The following is a 21,611-nucleotide window of genomic DNA, read 5'->3' on the forward strand; positions in this document are numbered from 1 at the left end:
AGTGGTAATATGTGTAGTAGAAGTTTCAGCGTTTTAATCTTTTTTTATCGCTTGCGTTGCCCACACTTGACAAAGTTTCTACATTAATCGATTGCTACTCTGATCATTATAATATGACTTCTTTTCTTAGGCGTTGTAGATTTTAAATAAAAAAGCTAGAGAGCAATACAGCACAGATCAGTTTTTTGGCAAAGGAATCGTACGGCTAGGCGAACATTCTGTCGGAGAGGATATGCAAATACTATAGATGACTAAATACATGGAATACATTAACCAACTTTTTAATGAGTTTTTCTGGAAATGTGATACAGCATAATTGGAGCCAGTCAGCCATCCCACTAAAAAACAAAAGAAAAAAGGGAACACCAAACGAATCGTGCGCGAACTTCGAGTTATCCACCGGCGATTATTCCTATGCAAATGTGCTGAAATTGAAACCACACTCTTCAGAATAGGAAGAAAGAACTTGACCATCGCCTCCCGAAGCTTATACGGGCCGCACCTAATCCAATCTGTTCTTGATGCAAGTAGCTCTCTGATGTGGAGTGAACATTGTTCGCCCAGCGGTCGGGACGCGTTTGGTTTTTAAGTTTCGCCTAATTTGCATAGCAAAATTTGCCCAAAGTACGTGCACGTTTAAAGAGTAAAAAAAAAGGGTGACTTTGAATAGTGCCTGACACGAATTCTGCTTTCTCACGTTTCAAAATATCCGAATTCGAAAGTTAATTAATAGTAGTATACTTTCTCCTACGAATTGTCCGCTCGCTTGCAAAAGTCACTTGCAACAACCGCGTCTGTGCTGTATTGCACTCGTAGCTTTTTTTTATAAAAAAAAAACTAACACTTAAAGAGACTCTACATACAGGGTGCTTTACTTAACGGGTCACAAAGTATATTTAAAAAAAATTGCTTGTCTGAAAATTATGGGGATTACGGTGTTTATCGTCGACGAACTTTTGCCATGTCTTATACGAGCACTTTGATACATTTTCGAAACTGAATTCTCTGAATTGGACTTCGAAATTTGCCAAACCACTGTCACCTATTCTTGCCGCATATATTCTTGCCGCTAATACGCATGACGGGTTTACCACCCTCCATCTCAAAATAGGTTCCCTACTACAACGGTTTATAGCTGACCCAACGGTCGACCCAACGCTGTCATACCGGCTGCCTGCAAAGCTTCCTCGTCCCCTGAAGTCGCTCATCCACAGGCTACGCCTGAACGTGGCCTTCACTCTGTTCTGTCGCTACCAGCTAGGCTGCGAGGCTAGCCCTATTCGCAACGAGTGTGGCGTACTTGCCAACGTAGAGCACATACCCCTCCGCTGTCGGACTTATATGAAGGAGACGTGTACGATGCAATCACAGCTTGTCACCCTTGGCAGCCGCTCCATCAACTTGTCGTGCATCCTCGGCCCCTGGGACACCGCGGCCCACTCCAGGACGGCCTTACATCATAATTTCTTTCTTTCCTTTTCTTCTTCTTCTTTTTTTTTTTTACGACTGGCCTAAAGGACTCATTGTGCCCCTGACAACCCCTGGGACATGCCCACCATCACCATCAGGATCGCCATCGCCACTCCGATCATCACCGTCATCTCTCATCATCGTCATCACTCATACTAGACCACCTAGCTATGGGGTAGCGTTCCACTCCTAAAGAGGAAAACATCCCCACTTCATCGTCACAATATGATTGTTGTTGTTGTTGTTATAGCTGAAAAAAAAGTAAGAAAAATTAATAATAATAACGTAGACCTTGGCTTTGCATATTTTGCTGTTCAATTCAGAAAATTCAATTTCACACGCAACTGAAACTTGATCAAAGTGCTCGCATGCCACAGGAAAAAAGTCGCCGATGATCAACGTCCTTGGCCCTGTAACTTTTAGTAGGTATTTAAATATATTTTTTTCGACACGTTCTGCTAAACAGTAAACACCCTGTGTGTTAGTATACGAATAATTACATATTGATATTTCTGCACATATTGGTCACTATTCCCTCCCTGTTTTTCAGGAACGATTGGAAGTCTCCTCAACTCCGTTCTGCTGGCCATGTACATTCGCATGGGTTCGTCCCTGAATCCGACCAGCCTTCTCCTGATCAACTTACTCATCTCTGACTTGGGCATCCTCCTCTTCGGTTTCCCTTTCTCTGCTTCCTCCAGCTTCCACGGAAGGCAAGCCTATCCTCCCTTCGTATGTCCGGGTATCAGCACAGATAAGCTCAACCTGCTTCCTTGTACGAAAGCTATCCCCTTGTTGCCGTATGTTCATACTAGACAGGTTCTTCTCCCTGAATATAACATCAGTGCATCGCATGTTTTCCTACATTGTACCTGCCATGTTACGGATGCACAGCGCGGTATGGAATCGAATCAGGCGCCTTCCCGGAAAGCAATGCATTATACATTGCACGGCCTGCGTCGTCATAGGTAACAGACATATAGGAACTCGCACATGAGGAGGCCGTTTTTGCGACATGCGTGGAGCACGTTCTGAAAAACCACGATTAGTATCAGTGGTGCTTCAGGTATTTCCGCCGCCGATATTTCAAGCTGAGGCCGTTCTCGTGTACACTGTTTTCTCGTGGACGCCGCCATGTTGAAAACATAGCGCCGTCTAGCCTAGACAGCGCGTTGAAAACACCGCACAAGCAGTTGAAGCTCAAGCCAGAGAGGAGGAGATACCGTCTCCCTGCCAGCCTCAAACCTACACTCCTAAAAATAAACTTCACCACATAGCACGCTCCTAGCCAACCATCAACAACAAGCTCCTACAACAGCACGCTCCTATAGGCCAACAACAGCAAGCCGGTTTACGCCACCACCACCACCACCATTATTTTTAAGAGTATAGGGTTTTTACAGCCAGCACAAGCCAGATATGGGGAAAGCGATACCAGGAAGGAAGCACACGGCCCGTGTGCTTTCCTTCTCTCTGGCTTGTGTGGTAAACTGTTGTCGACGTGTTGTCCCCCGATTGTTTTCCCCGATTTTCCCCGATGTCCCCTGATTTTTGCCCCCCCCCCCCGCCCCCTGCGATTTTCAATATGGTGGAGTCCACGCCAAAACACTGTATACGTTACAACAGTTTTCGTCGGCGAAGGTGAGAGGGCAAAATTGGGAGAAGTCACGTGACGTATCTGCCCAGTCACGAGGCAGCAATGAAAAGGGGGGGGGGGTGTACTCCTGGACCACCACGTGTCTTCGCATGGGTGCATTGAAGAAACCACGTGCGCCTCGTAACCTTGAGGTGTTTGCTGTTTCCCCCTTTTATTTGAGAGAAGGACCAATGATGTAGCTCAACGGACAATAGGGGAGAGCGGGAAACTGGGGAGCAGCGCAGAGAGCTTATAACTACATTTTTTATTCTTTCGTTTCCAATATGAGATGGCGGTGACTCCGAATAAAAAGCTACCAGCATATAGCTTAACAACTCCGGGAACCGCAAAAAAAGAAAAAAAAGAAAGAGAAAGAGAAAGAAAAGGAAAGCAAAAGTGGATGTACGTAGCAGGAGCAACGCCAATAAATCTTACAGATCACTAACAAGAGCCCCCCCACAACGAGCATACATTACAATCGTAAAACGATGGACATGATTCACAACATCGCATGTATGTAAACTGAAATAACAGGATTAAAATAGTATAAAGAAAGGGAAAAGGCATAGCGTATTAACAACAACCCGTGAAATACAGCCGGGTCGCGCCCTGAGGCAACACCTCCCAGATAGCAGAAAGCATGCGCCCGAGTACGCTTTTGCGTGCATACTGAGCATGCTTTGCGAGCTGCTTGGAGCTTTTCACTTGTTCGCTCTTTCAATGACGTCATAGCTGCATCGCAGGTTGTAATAGCAGGCCTTCCTGTGTGACGTACGACGCAGGCTAATAGGCGACCTGCACCCATACGTTGTCGATTACGTTTCGCCGCCGCCGTGATGCTGGTGGGCACCTGTCAAACTTATCAGCCTTTTCGGCCTATCAGCAGACGCGTTTTTCCGGCTTCTTGCCCACCACAGCAAAATATAACCTCGAACCGGTCTTCTCGTGACGTCACATGTTTGTAAACAGAGGGTCGTCTATACTACCTAGGAGGAGTTGCCTGAGACCTCTGGTTCAATCTGCTTTCACCGGATTGCGGGATCTTCAACTGTTCGACATAATTAGGATCAGTCGTGGGTGAATTACTTCAAGTACGTGCGCGCCCCCCCCCCAGCCCACACACACACACTCACACCCACAGACAGACACACACACTCTCTCTCTCACACACACACAAACACGAACGCAAATTTTTAGACGTGGCTCCGCAGCCTCTATTCTGACGCATTGTTAATAATAATAATAATAATAATAATAATTGGGTGTTTACGTCGCGAGACAACTGAGATCATGAGCGACGCCACAGCGGTTTGTGCCACGTAGTTTCGAGTAACGCACTCCTCTGAGACGGTAAAAGTACAAGTATGGATTGAGGTAATTGAAATAGACGTAAGGCGTGCCAGCATATTTGTGTGCCGATACGCTGCTCGTGCCGCAGGGACTGCGGATAACTTCGACCACCTGGGTTCCTCTTGACGTACGGTATTGATGTAATGCGTGAATTGATTCCTTCCCTGCAGTTGGCTATTTGAAGACTGGGGCTGCCAGCTGTACGCCTTCCTGGGTTTCCTCTTCGGTTCTGCACACATTGGCACGCTGACGTTTCTCGCACTAGATCGATATCTTGCCACCTGCCGCGTTGAGTTTCGTAAGTTCAACTCATTCAGGGTGTTCACTTGGGCAACTGTCTTCTACATACTACATGCCTGCATATACTGAGGCAGATCCTGCCGTGTGGGGGGCTCCAGTTTCCCTAAGGTCGACGGAACCACCACATGCCGGCGAGCACTTAAACCGGTGGCAATAGCCAGCTTTAGTGCATGATATACGTTATCGCACGCGCAAAACGTAAGGAGAGCTTCACGCACTGCTACAGAACCACGCACGCTATCACTTACGTACGCAAAGGTACGTTCGATGCACTAATGGCGAGTTCGGGTGGTCATTTCGTGGCAACTTTTTTTGCCAAATCTCGACCAGTCATGTTCGCTTGGCCAAAGTGAAGCAATCTCGTGTGTTCGCGTGGCGCTTTCCGAGCGCGAGAAATTTGCATGCTAGCACTATTTTCGCCTGGTCTCGAAACGATCGAGCAACGGGCCGCCCGACTACATCCATTGTCGTCACATCCGCACCGCATCGGTGGCGAGTGCCTTCATTGGCCCACACGTCGAAGTTCACGTGGTTTAGCAGACGACGGAGCCCGAAGACTGGCGACAGCGGTGCCCATGGCGTGATCCAAGTGACCAAAACCGCTAGATCCCTGGAACCCATGTTCGTGTGGCAAAGGCCACGTGATCCAGCTCGAGCGCCGACCTAACAATTTCCGGGCTGACCAACCGGATCCGCCATGAGACTCTCTATTATCGCAAAGACGTCGCATTAGTTAGTGTTGATAATTTCTCTGTCAGTGCCGTATCATGTTGTCTCCGAATGACAGACGCCACCGCACATGGTCTCGATGTGCGTGTGTGAGGACGACGCCTGCGTCCTGACGGACACTGAGGCAACCACATCGAGATAACCATCACGATTCTGGAAAACATAGAGTTAATATAGGAAGACTCTACAGAACGTACTTGGCGCGCCGTCAATGGGATTCTCCTATCCCCGAGCGTGACCGCTCGGGCGCAGCCATCCGTTGGTCATGGACAGGGTTAGTGGACGAATTTCAGCCCCCTAACTACAGCGGAGCTGCTCCGTTTGTTGCCAACCCTGTGCAGTCACGTGGGATTACAAACGGGGGAACGAGCCGATGGAGGGAACGACGTCCAACGACATACGAATCTTCGGGATACGTGCAGAATTGAGTAATGCTATCGGAATCACAAGGTAAACGTTGTCATATCAAACGTGAACCATATCTTACCTATGAGATTACCTGCCACACCGCCAACCCTTCGCTTTCCACCGACACGGATGAAGACGTTTACCGCCTATGACGTGTTGAAGTGGCGTTTGTATGCCTTTGCGAGCGAAATCAATAAATCGTTATCCATCGTAACGAATGTATGCATGCATTTCCGAAGGCAACTTTATTCCAAAAATGAATGCACACAGTAAACCGCCATTTTCATGCTGCTCTGCGAACCAACGGGAATCGGAAATAACAAAAACGAAACCAACCGCCATTCCATGCTCTGGTCTGTCAAGTTTCGTGATAATAAAGTTACGAACGAACGACAGCACACAAGCAAGTGATGTAGTGGGAAAATATTCACTGCTTATTTGTTTAACGAATACACATGAAATACGCACATTGCACGCCGAATTTAGATAGCAAGTGATGAATTTAGGAAAACGAGTACGTCAAGTTTAGCGGAATGAAGCAGCCAACGGAAAGCAACGCCTTCCATGGCCAACCACGTATGGCAGCTCCCGTGTGGTCACGCTTTTTTGAGCGAGTCCGACCCCCCTGCTGGAAAACTGGTGTAGCAAAAGTGCACGTGTGACGCCCATGTATTTAGGGATGCTTGAGCAGGCATGTAGTAATATATGGTGTCATATGTCTATTCAGAGTATTCACAGAGCATTCAGCGTGTTCCTACGCACACTAAACCTTGTCTGTGTGTTATGTTCCTACAAGAAAATTGTGCTTCTGTTATCTGTCTCATCTTATCTTGTTTTCAGGCGGGAAGCTGACATACAAGCGGTACTTGCAACTCATTCTGACAGTGTGGTGTTACTCGATCTTTTGGGCCGCCATGCCTCTTCTAGGTTGGGGAAGGTTAGTACATTGGGTTTCTGTTCAATGATAAGTCACTTGTTCATGGTTTTCGAAGTTCGCGACGGGCATTTAGGATCCACGAAATATAATGCAGCCATAACGCGTATGGTAACTATTTCTATTATTATTATTATTATAAATTGGGGCTTTACGTCACGAGACAACTGTGATCCTAACTAGTATTTGTGATAGCTCAAGTTGCTGTGAGCGTATGTTCCGAATGTAATACAGTGCGTTTATTTATTTATCCGTTCGTTATTTATTTTTGTGGTGGTGCCGTTAAACAACGCAGTGTAGTCTACTGAATGCTGCACCAGTAAGCAAATACAAAGGTTAGCAAAAAAAAAAAAAAAAAGAAAATAAAAGAAAAATGCATGTAAGGAAACACAATAGAAAGAGAAAGACAAACAAGATGCTGGAAACGAATGCAGAAAAATAAAATCATCTAACAATGGACCTTTTCCGACTAAAGTACGGTTCACATTATTGCCTTCCAATGATTCTGGCGTGCGTATGCGTTGACATTCTTCTTCTTCTTCTTTTACCTGGAGCGTGGCCTATGATACACGGGGCGATGCACAGTTTGGTTGACACTGCACTTCGCACGCGCATGCATTGGAAAGAATGGACCCTTTTCACAACGCTTCTTCGCATGCTCTGTGACCAGGGGTGGCACTCCATGTATTGCTCCGTAGACGAAAGCGTGCTGGGCGAATGCAATGCATCCTGGACAGGTCCTGGTCGCACGTCACAGTAAATGTCAAGGCGCACGTGACCTTAAAGATGGCGGCGCCCGTGATCTGCGGCCAAACCGTTTGTAAACAATGCGGTTGTTGTTTCTGCGCGACGTTTTGGATGTCTTTTTATCACTAAAATTATTTTTATCCGATAATCTCGCAGTAAAATGCGCAGTTTTGCACATAAGGCCTCGTACTGTTGACGACTTCCAAAGATGTGATGACGACCGCCCGTTAGGACTCACCGAGCCGATGCGATGTACTTAAACTAAGGAGATATGGGGTACCATGTTGCGGAAGAAGCACCGCATGGTTTACGCTGGCAAAATATGTTAATCTCTTGGCTTTATGACGGCGGAGATATGTCGGTAAGCGGCAAAACTACATGTAAACAAAGTCACATGACCTCAAAATGACGTTTTCTGTGACGTGCGACCAGGACAAGATGGCAGTATTGCCAAAGGCACCCGCTTGAGGGTAGTTACAACAATGGCGGGTTTGTGTCACCCCTGTGTCTGTGACCCTGACGGCGCCGAAGAAGGTTCCCTACATATTCAATAGATGGCGCCGGCTAGGCTTTTGGCCCGCGCCGATCGTGTTTCGCTGGACAGCCGCTAGAATACGACGCGAGTGTGAAAAAGGTCCATTAGTAGTGGAACCGGTCCTCAGCATACGCAGCCACGTGCAGGCGGCTGCCATGTTAGTTTGGGGAACATAATCGGTTTCAAGGTTACGTGGATGTTTGAAGCCGATACTTCACTATAGTGCGCCTTCACTATTTCAGCGTCCTTGCTTTTTTTTCTGCTACTTTCCCACACGACGTGCCAGTTCGAAAAGCGTCGCCATATTTGTTTGGGGGTAAAATACGACGTTCGATACACCGCCGCCAGGGGCGACGCGAACATGGAAACGGTCTATTCCCTGTTCGCACGTGCGTGCGACCTTGAAGGCGCCGCGGAACGCTCTCTTTCAACTTGACGACTGAGACAGCGCGGAGCACCTGTCGCGTTGCATGCTCAGGAAAGCGCATGCGCAGCTCCAAGATCTGATTTGTGATTGGGTCCAATGTACGCGTGCGCTCGTTTCGGCGCGTCGTCGGATCCGACGCGATCGAAACAAAGGTCCATTGTAAAAAGTGCGAGACAGCCTTCCAGCGGCAGTCCAAACCCAAGCCGAAGCTAAACAAATGATGTCACGTGCTTTCTTGCGATTTCTCACATTCAATTTGAAGAAATTCAAAATCATAAAAATCAAAAAGAACGCAAAATATTCCAATTGAATTCCCAACAACAACGACGACGACGATTATCTTTTGACGATGAAGTGGGCATGTTTTTCGCTCTAGGAGTGGAACGCCATAGCTAGGGGGTCTAATATAATGATGACGATGATGAGAGATGACGATGTTGAATTCCCAGTCGATTTTATTTGTGATTGAATTTTCGCTCTGCTTGCCGTGCCGTCATTGTTAGAAGCCTCCGGTTTCTGTTCTGCCAAGCCACCACCCGCTTCAGAGAAAACTTGTTGTTTACCGATTGGAATGTGGCCGTCGTTGAAAAACCGAGACAGCGGAGGAAATGAACTCTGTTCGTCTGCTTGTGTTCCAGCATCGGAACAGTTATTTTCCATCTTGCTTTTTTTGCCTTTTTATCTAATCTCAAAAGAGTGCACCACTGAAACCGGACGTATAGCATGGTTGTTCGTGTTTCTTGTCTGTAACAAAAAGTACAACGCTCTCCCAGATCAAAATTTCCACGAATGCAACTCTAGTCTCAAGGTCAATCGGCAGCTTCAGATTGTCCCTTCAGAGAGGAGCAGTAGAAAATTCAATAAAGAAAAGAAAGAGAGAGAGAGAGAGAGAAAAACGAACGCGAGAAGTTTCCGATTGTAGTGGACCGTTCGATCACTCCATAAAATTTGCAAACGAGAAATCTAGTCAGTATATATCTGGAGCGTGCACGGCCAACACCTCCCACGTGCTGTTTTCGTGCAGGTGACGTCACGCGTCACGTGGTTCGTGTCGCCATGCGACGACACATGTCAGCGATGTAAAGGCTTCCAAGCAGCACAATGTACTGAAAGTCGAGTGCAGTAGGGGTGGACGGTATGTGTCTTATCGATGTGCCTTAGTTTCACGAGCCCGTTCAAGGTCTTCCACCAACCCGTCCACCCCTATTGCACCCGACTTGCAGTACATTTTGCTGCTTGGGCTGGTTTTACAGTCCGACGGAGCCGGGCGGGACGACGCGCGGCGGGTCGCAGCGCTGCACCGACGGCCGTCGTCCAACGAGCAGAGCGTCTTCGATACACGATCGGCCTAATCGCGAACAACGAACGGCGTCTCCAGCGCGGAAAAGAAATGCGATACTCTGACCCCTACTTAGTGACTCTATACTCCCCATCTCCGGGGGGGGGGGCAAAAGATCACAGAATGGCCAAACTCTCCTCATAGACGGCTCTGGGCAAAACGGGGGCGTGGCGAACTGTGGCGGGCCGCGCGGAACGCGGGCGGCGACTGACGAAACTTTGGGTCGAACTATAAACCAGCCTTAAAGGAACAACGTGGTGACCGTTAGCATCGTTCGAAATCCCGCCTCGTCTGCCAAGCTGTCCACCAGGAGTCACCATGCAAAATAGTTTCGCTGTGCTTGATGCGTTACTGCTGTGCAATCGAACTTACAAAAAAAAAAAAAAAAGGAAAAGGAAAGAACAGTCGGGGAAAGCAGCCCCGGACGGCCGACACGATTCTCACGTGACATGGAGAAGTCTCCGTGCCTCGTTTCTTTGTGTTTTCGTCTTAGCTCACGCGCCCCCTTATACACGCTTGAGCTGTCCCGCTGTACGTCACTGGTCACGTGAGGGGAGTAGCATACGTCACTACGTCCTCTCGTTCTGCGATGCGCTCTTTTCACGAGGAGAAGGATTTTTGAAAGTGTGGGGAACAGAGCCCCCCGCGCTCACTCTGTAGGTCACCTGAGCTCATCGTTCTTACGCAGGAACCCATTTTATTTGTTGGAGAACACTCCACACAGAAAAACGAAAAAAAAAAAAAAAATGGCGGGTCACCTCAGTGCTCCCTTCGCAGACAAATTTGTCATATGGAAAGAGCTCCACAGTCTCTCGCAGATTTGAGAAACCTTCTCCAGGCGTTTAATTATAGCGCCGTAGTAACTAAATCCGTGTTAACGGATTGCCCCGGTAAAATATATTGTGTGGTTGCTCCTGAGACGCGCTGCCCAGAATATTATAACGATTTTAAGCAACCTCCTAATACCCCTGTCACACGGGATGATTCAGTCATCATTTAGTCATTTTCGTGTAGTGCACTAAAACCAGCGAATGTCACTTTCACTACGTGCTTGCTACACGGCTTAAAGCGTCACTTATGTAGTGACGACAATTATGATAGATAAGAATAAACGGCCGCAAAATGTTTAGGCGTGCGCCACAATACTTCATCAGAATGTTTTTCTTTGATTTAGAAACACCTTCTGCGAATCTTCTTCCAACATTAAACAAATTGGCCTCAAACATGTGCCACAACAAAAATGGTCGCCGCCGGATCGCCGAGACCGCGAAGTTGTCACAGGCTGTTAACGACAGTAATGACACGTTTTTTTGGCACCATCTCACACTGTACTTAAACAAAATAAACACGCTCTTGAAAATACTTGTTTAAAAATATTCTGGTGTCGGAACCCCTCGCTTTTTCTCAATTTTTTTGCCTGTGCCACAAAGCCTGCCGCCGGGGCTACACACTTTGTCCGCCGAAGAGAAGCGAAGTGAGTTTGGCGAACTCACTAAATCGTTAGTGCACTTCCTGCACAGTGTCACTAAAAGATGTCGTGTGACAGCACACGAATGACACTGAGTGCAAGCGTCACTCGCTGAAAGTGTCACTGAATTAGTCCGTCTGACAGGGGTATAAGATCTCCTTTGCCAACCCTTTTAATGCGGAACCTTTCCGTAACGAGACAACTTTCTTTATGGATGAACGAATCGTGAGTAATGATTATTCCCGGCTTGGCGTCGCGCAACAACCATGATCATGAGCGACATCTCACTAGACTGTCTCGAAATTAATGTTTTCCTCTCCTTTACCTCGACGCACAGCATACCGTACTTTAAGGGACTAGAGTCACTAAATAGTGGTACAGGGTATCGCATTCCTTTTCCGCGCCAGAGCCACCATTCGGTGTCCGCGATTGGGCCGATCGTGTCACGTGGTTTCTCCTTCCAAGAACTCGCCGTTCATGTTGAGTCCCCTCCACCCAAGACTGGTTTCTTCAGTTGCGAGTAGGGTTGCCACCAGGCCGGTATTATACCAGCACGGCCGGTTATTTGCTCGCTGTGCCGGTTGCCGGTAGGAAGGTGATACCGGCAGCCTTTTGCCGGTATTTGTGGCTCAAGACCTCTTATAGGGCTTCTGCGGGCTTTCAGTTCAACATTCCACTATAGGTTGAATAAACCTGGAGCACAGACCCAACTCCGCAGTCACCAGTCGTTTTCTTAGCTATTCATTATTATTATTCATCGTTATTCATAGTTATTCATTAATTATTCATCGTTATTCTTGTGTTCGGAGGGGATAAGATCAATGGCTGAGCAAAGCTGTTGGTGGTTGTGTCGAGCCAGCTAGAACTAAGGCCGTATACAACCATCATGAGATCTCCGCCTGCAAGGGTTTGTCTTCGTCGATGCGTTTTTCAAAGTAAGTGGCAGACCAGTCCGGTTGCTCCAATACGATCCACTGTAGCGTTCATGCATGTTTGTAGCAATTTCTAACATCAATGATCCTGCGACATACAGGATTATCTTGAGCGAGCACGCTCAATCTTTCTCTCTCTGTGCTCATCCACCCCTCGCCCACTTTCCCTTTCCCGCAAGCCTTTCCGCCTTTCCCTCTATTCCACCTTCTCTCCCTCGGCCGGTATTTTTCACTACGAAAGGTGGCAACCCTAGTTGCGAGCTGGCTCGACAGCGCGCTGTTCTCCGGCGGAGAATGGGGAGATTGGCATCCCGTTGCTAGGCGACGCAGCCGCGCCGGACCCAAGATGGCGGTCTCGCTCGCCGGCGTGGCTCAGTGTCGCTGCTCTGCTCACTATTTAGTGACTCTAAAAGGGACTAGAGCATCCGGGAACGTACCTATAAGACCGGTGCGGTAATGTTCGTCACCGCTTCACAATCAACTTGGCCGAGTTTCTTTTCCGAAAACAGCTTACTTATGAAATAAACGAGTTTTAAATGAAGTAAGAACACCTATCTGCATGTATTTAGTTACGGGTGTTATAGGTGTAATATTGGTCTTCTACGCTTCGTAATTCTATTTATAATGTATTGTTCAATACCTCTCCTTCATAACGTGTGCAGCGTTAATACAAAAACGCACTTTTTTTTTATACGGGCGAGTAGACTCACTGCCATCCAGACACCTCTATTCGTTGTTATGTCATCTGAAGAATTGTAGCACCCAACCAGACGCCAACGCGGAGGTACACACAGGTACGGAGGTAAAGTTTTGCTTTACACTCTGAAATATGAACTTCACCACATGGCACGCTCCTAGCTAACCATCATCCTGAATGAAAACGTTCTCGTCCCTGATTTGTTGAAAATGGGAGGCGGAGCCTATTTTGGAGTCATAATGCAGTACATAATGCCACATAATAGGCTCCACCTCCAACAATTCAGGAGCGAGAACGTTGTCATTGGTGCGATGGTTGGCTAGCAGCGTGCGATGTGGCGAAGATACGGACCTATCAGATTCATCTATACAAAAGGTGTCACGGCCAACAAGTTAAAATCGCCGTTTGGAGCCGACACAGTCAGCGGGCCAGCTTGGTAGAGTTCATAGCTCCTTTAAAGATTCGCACTCCGTCTGCGGCTAAGCACGAGTGACGTACGCCGGGCACACCAATGGGAGGGCGCGGCGCAGGTCATTGTCTCCGAAGTCGTCTGCATCGCGTTCGCACCGTAATATACTAAGTGAAAAGAGCTCGGTAGATACGCCGCCTTTCACTTACCAGTGTGACTGTTGACTGACGTGACCATGTTCCGCGGAACGCGGTGTTACGCTTTTGGCTGTACAGACACGTACGACGCTAAACAGAAACGGCATTCCACGAGCCGATCTCAGACTCAGACGCAAGTCATCACTCCCGCCCGGCCAAACACCACCTAGATGGAGAAGGCCTGCTTACTCAACGCCGCGACGTAACAATAACAGCGAATACGGATCAGGTTTTCAACGGCCGATAGCCAATCGCGAACGTGAATACAGCGGTCGTAGCCACGGAGGCGAGCCACCGTCAGCCGCATGGGCAGCCACTGTCGTCTGCGAGTAATGAACGTCCTCGCGTACTAAATGGGAAAACAACCTAAAGCGCGAAACGGTCCCATATTTTTCTCAAGATTAATTTTCTGGAAAGCCTGTTGCACTTTTCGTCTACAGGTTCAAACTTGCGAAGTTAGCTGCAATCATTTGCGAGTTCTTGAACTGGCAGAATCGCGAATCGCTGTAGCAGACGAATTCTGACTATGTGTCCACGTAGCGAAGGAGGGAGAGGGGGCGTTAAGTAGGCCTTCTGCATCTAGGTGGCGTTGGCCCGGCGCTCGGACGCCGATGTCTCTCTGCCGCTCCCCGATTGGCCTTGTCCGAGTGACGTTTACAGGGAGGGAGTGCCCTCCCGAAATGCCCTCAACATCCGTCGTCTGCTGTGGCCATGCGTTACATCAAATTGCGCAGAAATAACTCCACAAATTCGCGTCGGATTTTCGGCGTCATTATCGGTGATGAACGACGAGTGAAATGAAACTGTAGTTTCGGCATCGACCGACGCATGCGATAGTCCCTTTACTGTGTTTTCACACGAGTGAGATTCACACGGAAGATTCTAGTGGAAGAAAAAGCGAAAACACTGCTCACAGAGACGAAGTTCCGTCCCGTGTTATGTTGAGCATTCACACGGTGCGGAATATCGGGGGAGGCGTACTGCGCACCTGACAGACGACACTTAGCAGACGACACCGTCAGGGTCTTTCCTGTCGTTTCTCCCGGTTTACTCCCAACACGACATTTATAACGGCCGTTTTCAGATTGAGCTACATAGAAGTATCGCGCAGCACTATTCTGTCAGTGCATAGGGTATCAACAGTGACATCAGCATCACGAAAGTTTCTTGTAAAATTTGTATGACTGGGAATATAAAAGGTGACCCGTGTTTTTGTCTTCTCCCGGGGTTCGTGCTTAGCGTAGCACTCCGGAGCTTCAGTAACAAAGTATGGTTTGCTTTATCGGCGTAATGCCCAAACGTTCCTCTGGAATGGCAGAAGAAGAAGAAGAGGAAAGATTGCACGCGTCATTGCCATCATTTCTAAGAACGTTTCCGTATTGGGCTCTTTTCTCACTGGAGCTCGCACGTTATCCACGTTATCAACCATGTCTAGCAGTGGAAGAGCCAACGATTCCATCGGTGAGGAATCGATCGAATCGTATCTCAGCTCTTACGCGAGATTATCGGATACACATCACCGCAGACGCGAAGACGATGCGACCAAGCAAGAAGGCAACGAACCATCAACCATCCGACGCCTATGGGACGCGGAGGATCATCCCATCGTGCCTTTTCGAGAGACTGCTCCGGCTCCATACGGGTCTCTAAGCCTAGTACCAGCAGACATCACACACGTCCCGCCAGAACCGGTCAAAGCAGGAGGTACTCCTGTTCCATCCCCCTCCACCTCTCGCCTGGAAGACCCGATGTTCTCCCAAGGCCGTGACAACGATCCATCTTGTGTCTATGGCCAGGGTCGTTTCCAGACAATCCTCCTCCTCTGCTGTCAACTGGCGGGATTCGTTTACATGAGTCATTATACCAGCATTCTCCTTTTAGCTCCTGATGTGGACCATTGGTGTGCGCCTCCACCTTCCCACGCCAATATGTCCGACCACGACTGGAAAATCATTGGAGTCCCCGTCGACAGCAACGCTAGATACCGACGGTGCGTTCGGTACGAACCTCCGCTAGACGTCCAGGCACCGAACCGATCGGAGCACAGATGTAGCTCCTGGAAGTTTGACTTGAAGACCTACGGTCACACTATAGTGAGCGAGTGGGACCTTGTCTGCGACCGTGCCTGGTTGATTTCCATGCTCTCCACACTTTATATGGTCGGTTCTGCAACCGCTATTCCTATTGCATCGCACATGTCGAAGATGGTTGGGAGGAAGCCCATTATTTACATGTTCATCGTTGTCCTTCTACTGTGCGGCTTCGCCCAGTGTTTCGCGAAGTTCTTCTTGCTCTTCGCCGCTCTTCACTTCATGGTGGGAATGGCCGCCAGTGGCGTTCAAGTGACCTCCATCATCCTTCTCTTCGAGGTATGTACCACGCCATACAAGGCGTACTACAATTCTGTGGCAACAATGGGCATGGGATGCGCTTTCACTTGCGTCGAGTTCTTCCGTCTGTACGGTCCAAGTCGGTTCATAACGCAAGTCACCATAATGATACCGACAACTTTTCTGATATCCAACTTTTACCTGGTACTGGAATCTCCCGTGTGGCTCATGTCCAAGTGGCGTATACACCAAGCCGAGCAAATTGTCCTGTGGATTTCCGAGTTCAACGGCGTTTACGACTACGAAGCGAAGAAGCGCTGGTCCGACATCAAGAAGGGACTCGCACATAACGAAGAGAAGATAACGTGCATCGCCAGAACGGGCCTCTTAGACTTGATACTGTCCCGTCGACTGAGATTATCGATGGTCACTCTCTTTTTCTGCTGGGTCTCAACAGTCTTCGCCGTATACGGCTTCGTGCTTTGCCTCGGGCTTCATCACCCGACTGCTCGTATTATATTTGTCCTACTTCAGTTTCCAGTAGCCTGTGCTGTGTACAAGCTTCTTCCTGTACGGGGCCGGAACGCGACGCTTAGCTTCTCATTAGCGCTGTCTTCGGCCGCCTCCTGCTTTTTGATGATGTTCCAGAGCGACCCGTTATTTGCCATCTTGTACAACATCAGCATGTGCGCTGCATTAGCAGCTTTACTCACGTTGTTGATGTGCAGCGTGGAAGCCGTCCCGGTTATGGTCAGTGGCTTGGGAGCTCGTGCAGGGTTTGCTTTTGGAAGGCTCGGAGCAACGGCGGCGCCTTTCCTACGAGAACTGGCGACTTACACGGATAACACAGCGCCGTACGCCGTGATCAGCGTGCTCCTGGCTGCGTGCAGTGTGTTGGCCGTGCATTTGCCACAGACGAAAGCGGTGAAGTCTTCGGAAAGCGGCCAAGAGATGGCTGAAGGGGCTACGAGGAAAATGTTGCTTGACTTGCCCCCGTGTGAGACCACATTCAAGCACACTCCGGACGGTTCGTAATGTAATTTGCAAGAGGAAATGTCACGTGATAACAAGACGTTGATGTGTCGGGATAGACATTGCCTACGAGAGGGAAATGAGAAAATCTCCTATGCAGAAATAAACACAATTGACAATGCCGTGCCTAGATAAGGTCGGCGACTACCTTATTTCTGCCGTGCGACACACTCTCTCTAGGAAGGAGTAGGACACGACCATTATGTTATACGCAGACACTCTTAAAAATGAGGCGTACACCTTTTTTGTGACACTTATGCTGTTCATAATTGTCAAAAAAAAAAAAAGGCGTACGCCTCCCGTTTTCAACAAATCTGGGCAGATAACGATATCATTCCAAATGATGGTTGGCTAGGAGCGTGCTATGCGGTGAAGTTCATTTGTAAGAGTCCAACAACGGCATGCCGGTTTTTCGTCACCACCACCACCTAATTTCTAAGAGTGCAGAGTTAATAGGTAGTTTGGCGTTTCCGGTTGAAAAGAGACGTTCCAGAGCACAGTTCAGGGTGAGCATCTGGTTTGCAAAGAACTTCCACAACCTCTATTTAGAAGCGGAAGTTTATAATCCATGAACAGTGGGCAAGACACTCTAGCCGAATATACTTGTTATGTACGACGAAGAGGAGGTTACATAACCTTTTAAAACGCGCGCGATCTGGAGACCATACAGGGTTCCTTAGAGTAACTGCAAATTTAAACTGATGATAAACGCTTAGGCTTTATGCCGTGAGAAAGCAAACGGGACATATGGATAAGGGTACGTATTTTGCTTACTAAGGTAATTTCCTCTGGCGGTGTCTATCATCTTGGTGAGAGGCCATGTCTTGTGTGTCGCTCTCCGGTGGTAGTTTTCCTTTTCTCGTTGTTCCTGCCTCCAATATAGGATCTACTTTTGCCAACTTTAGAGCTTCTGTTTAGCTTTAGGTCCTTTTAAGCCCTCTCTCTCTCTCTTTCTCTTTATGAGACATAGGCTGCCCACACGCGGCACTTGCGTCTCCTTCGTGTGGCACAGACCAGACAGCGGGCGAATTCCACAAAAACAAGTTTTTGGTGGCAAACTAATGAAACGGCGCGGGGAAACAGCTGTGTGTTTTTAGTCTCAAGGCGAAAGCAACGCAGCGAAACAGCTGACAGAATCCATTGTGATGGATTAAATTGTATAAATTGTGGGTCTTCTTTATATCGTGTACGGGATATATATATCTGATTTTGAGAAAATTTGAGTAACGAGACACATGCACATACGAAATCTGAGTATGCAGAATACACTATACACTCTTACAACGGTTCATTGTAATAGGGGTAAAAAAATTTATATGCATTTTTACCTCTAAAAGTAAAGGGTATAGGATAACCTCTAGCTAGCGTAACCGAGGATTGACACGGCATTGCACAACGTCGCGTAATACCGAGATCTGCTTGGCTGTCAAGGTCGAAAGTATGCCGAAAATAAACTGAAATTAATTCTCAAATCTACTCTTTCTCTGCACTGTACGCCGTAATGTTACGCGCACATATTTATGAAATAGGGTGTGACAACTTCCTGTCGCGGCATAAATCTGAGAGTACTCCGCTGACACAGTACACATAAAACCGTCATAAGCGTTCCCCAGATCATTACTCGTGACGTTGCACACCTCTGTAAGGCCGACAACGGCGAATTCTTTCAACACCACGACTACGACCGTCTGTAAGAGTGATGTAATTCAAATATACCATTTTCAAGGTCGGGCACACCCTGGAATTTTTTTTCCATAGGCCCTTGAAAAACCTTGACTTGGGTGTTTTCTTATTCTCGCGGAGCTACAGCGCAAATTGTGCTCATCCGGAGGCGGAACTATAGTTTCGAAACAACAGGACATGGCACTCATTGCAATAGAAATCAGTCGCAGATACCAGAAGTCCAAGAAATGAACGATGTCCTTTGTTGTATTCGTTATTCGTCCTTCCTTATCCTATGGCCTTGAACGTTAAGGGGTCTTGAGTCACGTTTGTGAGCGGATCACTGTTGCACAGTCACCATATATTCGATCGTGTGACACCCGTAGGCTGTAACGGTTACAGTATTTATAAGTTACAGTGTAACTTATAAATATTTGAACTCCTGGCCATAAACTGTTTTAGTAACTGGCAGAATGACTGGTAAAATAATGTTGGACATGAACTTTTAAAACGACGGCAAGACTTAGAAGGGCCTTGAAAGACCCTCCATTTTTTGTGCAAAAATACAAATGGGAACCATAACTTGACACAAGCACCTCAGCGGCCTCTCGCATCTCATGGCAATCAGAGGTGTCTTCCACAGGATTAAAGCAAGCCACGAAGCGGACGTTTTCGCTATCTCCGCACTATACATTACTACAGCGCAGCAACGTTACGTGGGCTTGCTAATACAGCCGGTAACGTATTATGTTGCTCGCTGGCTTCACCTGCGTACAATAAAGTAATGCAGTAAAAGCACGCTTTACAGGAGACCTCCTAGAAGACCAACCTGTACCTTCGTCACCAAATTTGGCATGCAAATCTTCTTCCTGTATATATGAACAGGGAATGGCATCACTTATTGAGAGACGGCCGATCTCGCACAAGTTCATCGATTCCGAAATTGAGATTGAAATTGAATCAGTGCCATCGAAGAGCAACCGTAGACGTTTCCTTCAGAACATAATTTCAATTGATGTTCTGAGGCTGGAACACATAGAAGGGTCAAACACATACAAAGCCTCAAGCGCCTAAGAAATTAATGAGGAAGAAGGAAGTCACTGGAAAGGTTAGCCAGCTGTAGGACTCGAACCCACATCTTCTGGATTACCGGTCTATAGGGCTCTTACCTAGTGAGAGAGTGTTTGGTTTTTTCCTTCAGATGACGCACCCTTGGAAGTCGCTGGGGAGGTGTGTTAGTTTAGATCAATTTGTAAGAACCCTAGATCGGAAATCCAGAATATGTGGGTTTGAGTCCTACAGCTGGCTAACCTCTTCCGTGACTTCCTTCTTCACCGTTTCCTTCCGCGCCGTCGTTTCCGAGGAACTTGAAGTAATGTATCGCAACAGCAGACGACCTTTTCACCTTTTTGGACGCCATAGCACTTCGATCCTTATCTTGAAGGGGCTCATTATTTCATTCTTCTCATCAATACCAGCAATAGGGTGCAGTGTATCTCTCCTGGCGATGACACTCCCCATTAATCATGTCAAAATAAAGTTGTTGTTGTTGTTGTTGTTAGCAGAGGACGAGTGAGCACTTCAGCCACGGAAAGGTGAATGAGGTGAAAAAGTGGATTGCGCGTGCCACCTTGAACGTGATGTGTGCACCGGATTTCCTTCTCCGAGTTCCCCCCCCCCCCCCGCGATAAGCGAGGCAGATATTTGTACGCTTTGTTTAGGTCGAGTCGTGGTTCGTCCCTTGAATTTGAATTCGGGAAAGTAACAGGATTAACCACTCTGCTTCACGGGAATGTTGTTCTAGGAAACACAGTTCGTAGTAATCTGTGCCGCGCATTTTAAATCCCATCTGTCAGTAGCCATGGCTTGTTCGTGACAGGAGCGGATCCATGATTTTTCTACGTAGTTTTCTTTCCGGTGTTCTGCGAGGCGGTCCCTCTACTCATAGCTTACCAATCAAATGTAAAAGGCACAGAGATATACGTCCGAAGTCAAACGCTACCGTACGAGGAATCGCAAAAAAGAAAAAGAAAGGAAAAGAAGAAGAAAATCAACATGACTGAAGCAGCTTCCGCATGGTACGCCCTAGCGGTAATCACTAAGCTAGAGAGGCGTGCTTATCCTGTATGTTTACAGATGGCTCTGTCACCAATGATGGATCCATTCAGCAAGGAAATCAGCAAACACACACACAGTCATTAAGCATCATTTACTTGAGTGCGAGTTTATGATATATATATATATATATATATACCAGATCTCGCACACGTCGGAAAACAACCTCCTAGAGAATGAGTAATGTTCACACACACGCAAACAGAGAGATAACTATACATCACCTCGCCAGTGCTGCGATGAAAGTGCTACTTGAAACTAGCGAAAGGAAACCGGAAAGGTATTTTATAGACACGAAATTCATCGTGGCGCAGAGGCCGGACATCTCTACTCAGTAATCAGTATTTCCTTTGCGGCTTTCATCGTGTACAAGGGGCGTTTTTTTTTTGTAAATAAACGCGCTTTCAAAGGGTTTGTAGTGTATTTGGGCTATAAAGTTTATTCCGCAGACTCAGCTGAAAGGAGTAATGACAGTGCGGAAAACGGTGTTTACAAGGCACTCGTCTGGAACAGCGCTTTAAATGGAATGCACCCCTTGAAATGATGTTTTCTATGTCGAATATAGAAAAGTAAGGTCCTCGAAGATCAAACAACACTCCGAAACAGTAGATACTGAAGCTTTCTACAGTTACTTACTGTGCAAACTTTCGCGTGCTGGACCACGCTTCTTCAGGTACAAAAAGGAAACAACAACAACAACTTTATTTTATGATATGAGGGATGGAACAGAAGTGCATGTATGTATCGAATTGTCTTAGCAATCATGAGTACGCTTGGACGCATGTTCTTGAGAAACTTGCGTGTACCGAAAGACTGCGTGGGCTGATGGCAAAAGAAGCTCTTGGACATCCTCATCCGTGTATTCTTTATTTTATTTATTTATTTATTTTTGCA

At 47.5% G+C, this 21,611-nt stretch overlaps 2 protein-coding genes across 3 annotated transcripts in view; both read left to right on the forward strand.

The window, feature by feature from the left end:
* Nucleotides 1-21,611, forward strand: part of LOC135368330 (visual pigment-like receptor peropsin) — a 118,771-nt gene that overhangs the window by 68,626 nt on the left and 28,534 nt on the right. For both annotated transcript variants that reach the window (XM_064601527.1, XM_064601528.1), the window contains exons 2-4: nt 2,021-2,183; nt 4,627-4,754; nt 6,734-6,830. In XM_064601527.1, the coding sequence (XP_064457597.1) occupies nt 2,021-2,183; nt 4,627-4,754; nt 6,734-6,830 (388 nt within the window). The remainder of the gene's footprint in view (nt 1-2,020; nt 2,184-4,626; nt 4,755-6,733; nt 6,831-21,611) is intronic.
* LOC135368328 (solute carrier family 22 member 7-like) lies at nt 14,934-17,086 on the forward strand. The gene has a single exon (XM_064601525.1). The coding sequence runs from the start codon at nt 15,006-15,008 to the stop codon at nt 16,941-16,943; it is 1,938 nt and encodes a 645-aa protein (XP_064457595.1). The 5' UTR covers nt 14,934-15,005; the 3' UTR covers nt 16,944-17,086.

The sequence above is a fragment of the Ornithodoros turicata genome, chromosome 9, assembly GCF_037126465.1.
Source record: "Ornithodoros turicata isolate Travis chromosome 9, ASM3712646v1, whole genome shotgun sequence".
Lineage (NCBI taxonomy): Eukaryota > Metazoa > Arthropoda > Arachnida > Ixodida > Argasidae > Ornithodoros > Ornithodoros turicata.